We start from the raw sequence: 6,297 nt of genomic DNA, 5'->3' as shown, positions 1-6,297 counted from the left end.
TGATAAATAAGGCACTGTACTTTTAACTAAAACTGCCTGGTTCCAAGCTTAAAATCCAAGGAACATTCGAATTGCAGTAACTTCCCTCAACAGTAGAGACAGACGGCTCTCCTCTCTGTCTGAGACACACCTTCCGATGCCTAAAATCCCAGGTGTAATCCTTTAGCTGTGGATTTTTGAAGGCTTGCTACAGCTTATAAAAGCAGCTTCAGTTAATGCATGATCAAGGGTTACTACTATACAACAGTTTTTCCACGGCTACCATTCTCTTGGTTATTTTGCATCCAGTCGTGTTCGCTTGCTGTGTGAACAGTCAACTTTTGCCCTTAATTTTCTCTTGCCCTGGGACGTGCTGCTCTCTTGAATTTTCTTCATAGACCTGGTCAGAGTTTTCCCACTGCTGGGCTTCTTATTGGCTGCTTTCTGTGACCTGGTAGAGGGCTCCCCCGCAGGCTTCGGCTTTGCAGATTTTGTGAGCCCTTCCTGGCTGGGTGGGGCTGCAGCTCTTTTGGTGGGGTTCTCTCTGACTTTCGGGATGGGGAGTCTGCCTTTGCCAAGCTGCCTTTTCGGGACTCTCTTCTCTTTCGAAGACACCTTTTTCTCGAGCTTACTGCTTCTTTCCATGGCAGCCTGCTTTCTGGTAGCAGGAGCTTTCGGAGGACCCTCGGAATGTTTTACTTTGCTGCCCTTCTTAGCTGGCAGCCTGTCTTTACTGGAGGAGTGAGACGGCTCTGGCACAGCACTGCCCTCCTGCAGCGTTCTCTTCTTTCTGCCTGGCTGAGGGTCAGCTTTGGGCAAGGAGTCCTCCTGGGACCTGCTTTTCCCTTTTCTTCCCTTTACCGCTGCTTCCGCTCGCATGGACTTAGCAGGAAACACATCTGCTTTGACTTGCAAGGCCAGCTTTGGAGACATCAGCGGGTTGATGCAGACGCTCTTCCGGCTTTGCTTACTTTCCACGGAGGGATGATCAGCTGCACTCTCCCCCTTTCTCTCGTTCTTTGCCAGGCGGTGCTGGGCTCGCAGTTTGCCCCGCAGATTGGAGTATTTCCGCAGAATCCTAGTGCTAGCCTGCGTTGGCAGACTTGGAGGGGGCTGCACGTTTCTGTCTTCACCAGCTTCTTCTGAGCTCGTCTCACAAGGAGACATCCGGTTGGGACTGGCGGCTTCCCCGGGCTCCGTACTGTCAGCGTTCTCCCGAAGCCTGGCCCATAACTTTTGATTCTTCAAGTTATTTTTAGCAGGGGTAGTTGCAGCAAATTTCTTGAGGTGTTTTTTCAAGCGTTCAGCTTGCAGTGAGCTGGGATACAGGCTGGAAGAACAATATTTCTGCAGGGGGATCTTGATGGGGGGCACATCTCCGGGGAGACGGGTATTGAGTTTCTTCACAATGACTAGCGACCTGGTTTCAGTTGTCTCCAAGAACCAACGGCAAATGTTGGATAACTTGAAGGCCTTCATAAACAGCATCTGGACAGGAGAAAGCTTCTGAACTTCGAGAGATGCCCTGCATTTCCGGGTTCTTTTCTTGCTTTTCCAAATCTCTTTCAGCTTGTCAGCTTTGTTCTTTACTTTGGGGGCTGGCTGTACTTCTTTTTCCAACTGAATCCAGCCTTTCTGAACTTTCATATACTGGGCATTAAAGTCAGCAATAAGCTCCTGATTCTCTTCCTCAGCACACCACTCCACAAACTTTGGTTTGTCCTCAGCCACTGTGTCCACCTCCTTCAAATCTATGGTGTCTTTGTTCCCTGAACTGCGTTCTTCCTTCTGGCTTGGATTTGCTTGCAGAACTTCCTTCCCTGGAAGATTCTTTTTTGCAGTGTCCACAGGTGTAGGGGTGTGTCTCAAGTTGTAAACTGGGAGGGCCAGCTTTTTATGCTTCCAAGTCTTGGATGGGACGTGTTTGCTTCCACTTTTGCTACTGGGACCTGTAGGCGAATCAGTCAGATCTTTATACTGTACCTTTCCAGCATCTACAGCATTGTCTGGGTTCTCCACATCACCTGGTTTCTCATCCGATCGCTCTGCATCCTGTACACCTGTTCCACTTTCCCTAGGAAGGAGAACACTTCTCTTATCAGAATTAGCCTCTACACAGATCTCAAGCATCTCCCCTGACTTACTATGGCTGGCTTTAGCAGGGGGGCCATCTTTTGATGACCCTTCTCTCTCTGCTGCACCCTCTTTTGCCAACATGCTTTTATAGGTTTGCCTAGTAGTAATGCCATTTTCATCTCCTCCCCGCTGCACGGGCTCTCTCTCTAGGGCACTCCCGGTGCCTGGGCCCTGGATGTTCTTCAGCAGTGTTTTGTGGAAACAATCCTTTGGGAAGCACACGGATGCTGCTCCATCAAGGTGCACCTCCCTCCTAAAACGCTTTGCACCGGGACTTTTAGAAAGCTTAATCTGAAGACAGGGAAGCTGCAGAGAGGTGGAAGAACCAGACTTTTCAGCACTGCCTTCTGTGGGTGGTTGGGATTGCTGGCTGCGGAGACGCCGGTCTGATGCTACGAGCGCTCTCCTGCCTTTCTTTTGCTTCTTCTCTGGGCTTTCTTTGGACAAGCCGGTCCCTTTACCATCTGTTTCTGAAGTGTCAGGTCCTGATGGCATTTCGCCATCGCCGTTCTCTCTCTCACACAGCCTGCTGCTCTCTGGGGCAGTCTCGCCTGCCAAGATTCCACTGAGCTCTGCAAGAGTCAGCATGGCCTCCCCTGGCTCAGGTGGGCTTTCCTGCACCTCCCTTACGGCAGCTTGTGGGTCAGCAGGAACGCTTGTGGTCACATCGGCAGACTGCAAGCTAGCCGGGGGCTCCATCTCCAAGCTCACCGGGGGCTCCGTCTCCAAGCTCGCCGGGGGCTGCACAGGAGGCTCCAGGTCCATGCTGGCAGGGGGCATGGCAGGAAGCTCCAGGTCTGAACTAGTTGGGGGGTCTCCAGGAAGTGCTCCAGCCAGCTCTGGGTCTACTCCAGCAGGAGGCTCAGGGTCCAGGCCGGCAGGAGGCTCTGCATGGTGCACCAGCTCTGCACTGGTAGGAAGCTGCAAAGGAGGAGTTGGGTCCATGCTGGCAGGAGGCTCTGCATGATGCACCAGCTCTGCACTGGTAGGAAGCTGCAAAGGAGGAGTTGGGTCCATGCTGGCAGGAGGCTCTGCATGATGCACCAGCTCTGCACTGGTAGGAAGCTGCAAAGGAGGAGTTGGGTCCATGCTGGCAGGAGGCTCTGCATGGTGCACCAGCTCTGCACTGGTAGGAAGCTGCAAAGGAGGAGTTGGGTCCAGGCCGGCAGGAGGCGCCGGGTCTAGGCTGGCAGGAGGCGCCGGAACAACGTGTATTTCTGAGCTTGGAGAACCTTCCTCCCTACTAGCAGCTTCTGGCGGAGAAAGAGGTGTCGAATCTGTAGCCTCCCTGCTGCTGTCTTCTGTGGGCTCACAGTCCCCAGCCAGGTCAGCACTGCTGCTAGCTTGCTGAAGAACATTTGCCTCCACCTCTTCCAGCAGCTGGCACATCCTCTCCTCACTTCCTTCAGCAGCAGAGGGGCCGATGGCTAGAGGCTGCGTGGTGGCCGAGCCGCCTTCTGGTGCATTGTCAGGGCAGGCGGGAGCAGAGAGAGCCAGCAGTGGCTCAGTGTAAGCAGCTTCTCTTGACTCCAGCGAGCCGCCCTCGCTGGGCTCCTTTTCGGCTCTCTCGTTAGCTTCTCTGCTGGGGGGAGCCCCTTTGGACAGGAGCCTGAGGGAAGCTCTTTTGTCAGCCTCTTTCCGCCCAGCTGGGGCTGCCCCCGAAGGCTCGCCTCCGGAGCGCGCCGGGCTCTGCTTAGCTTCCGGCCTCAGTGCCGGCCCCACCCGGGAGCTTTTCACCAGCGTGCGGACAGTTGGCAGCTCGCAGCACTCACCGTTGAAGTAATACCCGCGGGTGCTCTTCCGAGCTGTCCTCCGGGACGACACCGACCGCTGGCTCTCCAGGTGGCATTCAGTTATTGGCTGGCTGATGTAGACAACGTCACACTGGTTGTCATAGTCGTTTATTCTCAGCCCCGATGCCCTTTTGTTCTTCCGAGCTGTTCTGACGGCTGAGGACCCTGCCTTAGCTCGTGAGCGCCCACTGGAGGCTTTGTGCATCACTGGCACTGGGGCAGAGGCCACCCATCCGTCTCTGGCATGCTCACGTGGATTCTTGTCGCCAGCATGCGGGTGGTAGCCCCCCTTAGCCTTCCCCAGGGCATGGAGATGGTTTTCTTGCTTTGGTCTTGCATCTTCTTCGTTTATTTCTAAATCCTGGTGCAAAGAGGCTTTGGAGCTGCACTGTAAAGCGTTCTCCTTGTCAGCTCTTCTAGGAGAGTTCACTGGAAACCCTGAATCCCAACCCTCTTCTGGGAAAGCTTTGGAAGAGTTCTTCTGAGAGCCCAGGCAGCTGTCTGACTTGTCCTCACTGCCGTTCACATGGGCCACTTTGACAGCAACGTAGCCGTCTGCTAAGGCCTTGCCTTGGATCTGGTCTTTGTCATCCTCACACTTTCTGACACCAGACTCTTGCTCCTGTCCAGGGGTTTGTCCTTCCGGGCTCCTGGTGCCAGGATGGAAGTGAAGTGAGGAAGAGTTCGAAGTGGTGAGGTATCCTTGGGTGGAACTATCCTTTGGACTAACAGAACTACTTCTAGTAGCAGAGTGTTCAGAGAAGTCTTTTTTGAAAGCAGAACTGAAATTCTCCATCCTGTTCATGGATTTCACCTCTGCGTGCTGCTCCAAGGGTTGCCCTGCAGCACGCAAAGGGCTATGAAGACCCACTGGGTCTCTGTCTGAGTCTGAGGAAGTAAGGGGCTTCAATTCAGAACAGGGAGCAGACTTCTTCCAATTTTCAGTGCTTTGCTGGCTACAACCAGAGCTGCAAGTAGCTGCATCCATGTTTTCGGATTCAGGTAATGGCCGGCCCTCGCAGCCTGGCTGGACTTCCGTGTAGATGTCGTTTAGCACACGAATGAATTGCTTCTGGTGATGTGTACACAGTCTGACCATAAACTTTTCCAGGGGAGACTTCGGCTGATTGTTAGGCTCTATTGCTATTGTCTCCGCTGTATCCTCACTAGAGAGACAAAGAGAGAAACAGTCAGTAAAGCAGAGGACAGAGAATTTAAGTTGTAAAAGCTACAGAAACCCTCCTCCTCCCCCTTAGCAGTATATCCTCTCAAACGGCAACTGGTCTTAGCACCCTTGATACTCAGCAATCCACCCAGGAAGGCAAAGCGTGATCCATTTGCCAGAGCAAGGGGCCTATCGCCATGTTTGGCAGCTCCCTCTCAGCGCCTCGTGGAGATTGGCACTTATCTTCTATGCACGTTTGGACCCAGACTAGCATTTCACTTTTGTCTATCAGCTGGGAATCCCCCCCCCCCCAATCAAAAAGGGAAGATTTCAAGTTGTGGCCATTCGGCGGAGGACGCCTGGACGAGGCCCTGCAGAAACCGACAAATACCAGCCTACAAGACGCCGGGCCCCACAAGCGAGTTCTTCACTGCAGCTCACTGCCACTGCCACCCCCTGCTGTGCCACTGACAGGGCTGCCGTCCAAGCCCAGCCACGGGCTTCTGGGCCCTGCGGCTAGACACCCTCCTCTTGTCTCTAGCCAGCTCGAAGGTGGGCGTGACCATACTTACCTGCTGCACAGAGGCCACTAGCTGGATTAACCAGGGGTGAGGTTAAGGGCTCATTAATATCTGTCCTCGGCTTTGACAGTGTATTATGAAAGCCGTGCTAGTTCCCAATTACAGCTCTTTCAATTTCCACCCGAATGTCCTTCGCCCGAGCCTGCAGCCTGGGCTCCAGCATATCTCCGGGGTCAGAAGCGAGGGGAAGTGGCCCGTAGTTCCTTTGCTAACATCTTTCTCCCCTTTAAAAGCTGGAAGTTACAAGTCTCCCCCCAGCCTTCTGCCAGCCAGTCGCACACCAAGGACAGATGTGCCACATGCGCTAATGGAGGCATCGCATCCTCCGCAATCCCTTTACATCTGGGTATTAACTGGCTGGGCTGGATGATAGTGTGGTGGGCGCAATCCAAGGGCGGGGCTACGAACCTCCTAGCCCCTTTGGTCCTCCCTGCACTAATGCCCCTCTGACGTCTCTGCACCTGCTCTCCGGCCCCAGCGAGAACGGCTCTGGAACGCTTGCTCTCACATCCTCCCTGGGGCCTGGCTCAGACCCCTCTCTCACGCTGCAGCACAGCAAGCCGCGGCAGAGCTGGGAGGAGAACCGGGTCTCAGGGCTTCAACCACTAGGCAATGCTGCATGGATGTAGCTCCAGCTGTTCTC

At 54.1% G+C, this 6,297-nt stretch overlaps 1 protein-coding gene across 1 annotated transcript; it reads right to left on the bottom strand.

The window, feature by feature from the left end:
- Window positions 1–273: 273 nt before the first annotated feature.
- Window positions 274–5,730, bottom strand: LOC123374544. Its single transcript, XM_045024613.1, has 3 exons — window positions 5,646–5,730; window positions 3,027–5,074; window positions 274–2,960 (listed from the first exon to the last, which is right to left on the bottom strand). The coding sequence occupies exons 2-3, from the start codon at window positions 5,005–5,007 to the stop codon at window positions 274–276; spliced, it is 4,668 nt and encodes a 1,555-aa protein (XP_044880548.1). The 5' UTR covers window positions 5,008–5,074; window positions 5,646–5,730.
- Window positions 5,731–6,297: the final 567 nt, after the last annotated feature.

This window comes from Mauremys mutica, chromosome 7 (assembly GCF_020497125.1).
Source record: "Mauremys mutica isolate MM-2020 ecotype Southern chromosome 7, ASM2049712v1, whole genome shotgun sequence".
Lineage (NCBI taxonomy): Eukaryota > Metazoa > Chordata > Testudines > Geoemydidae > Mauremys > Mauremys mutica.
The sequence above is the reverse complement of the archived record's forward strand: the minus strand, read 5'-3'. Positions and strand labels throughout refer to the sequence as shown.

Coding starts and splice junctions, on each gene's coding strand:
- LOC123374544 (XM_045024613.1), bottom strand. CDS start 5,007: ATGGTCAGACTGTGTACACATCACCAGAAGCAATTCATTCGTGTGCTA. Junction 2,961..3,026: donor TCCTTTGCAGCTTCCTACCA/GTGCAGAGCTGG, acceptor CTGCTGGAGTAG/ACCCAGAGCTGGCTGGAGCA.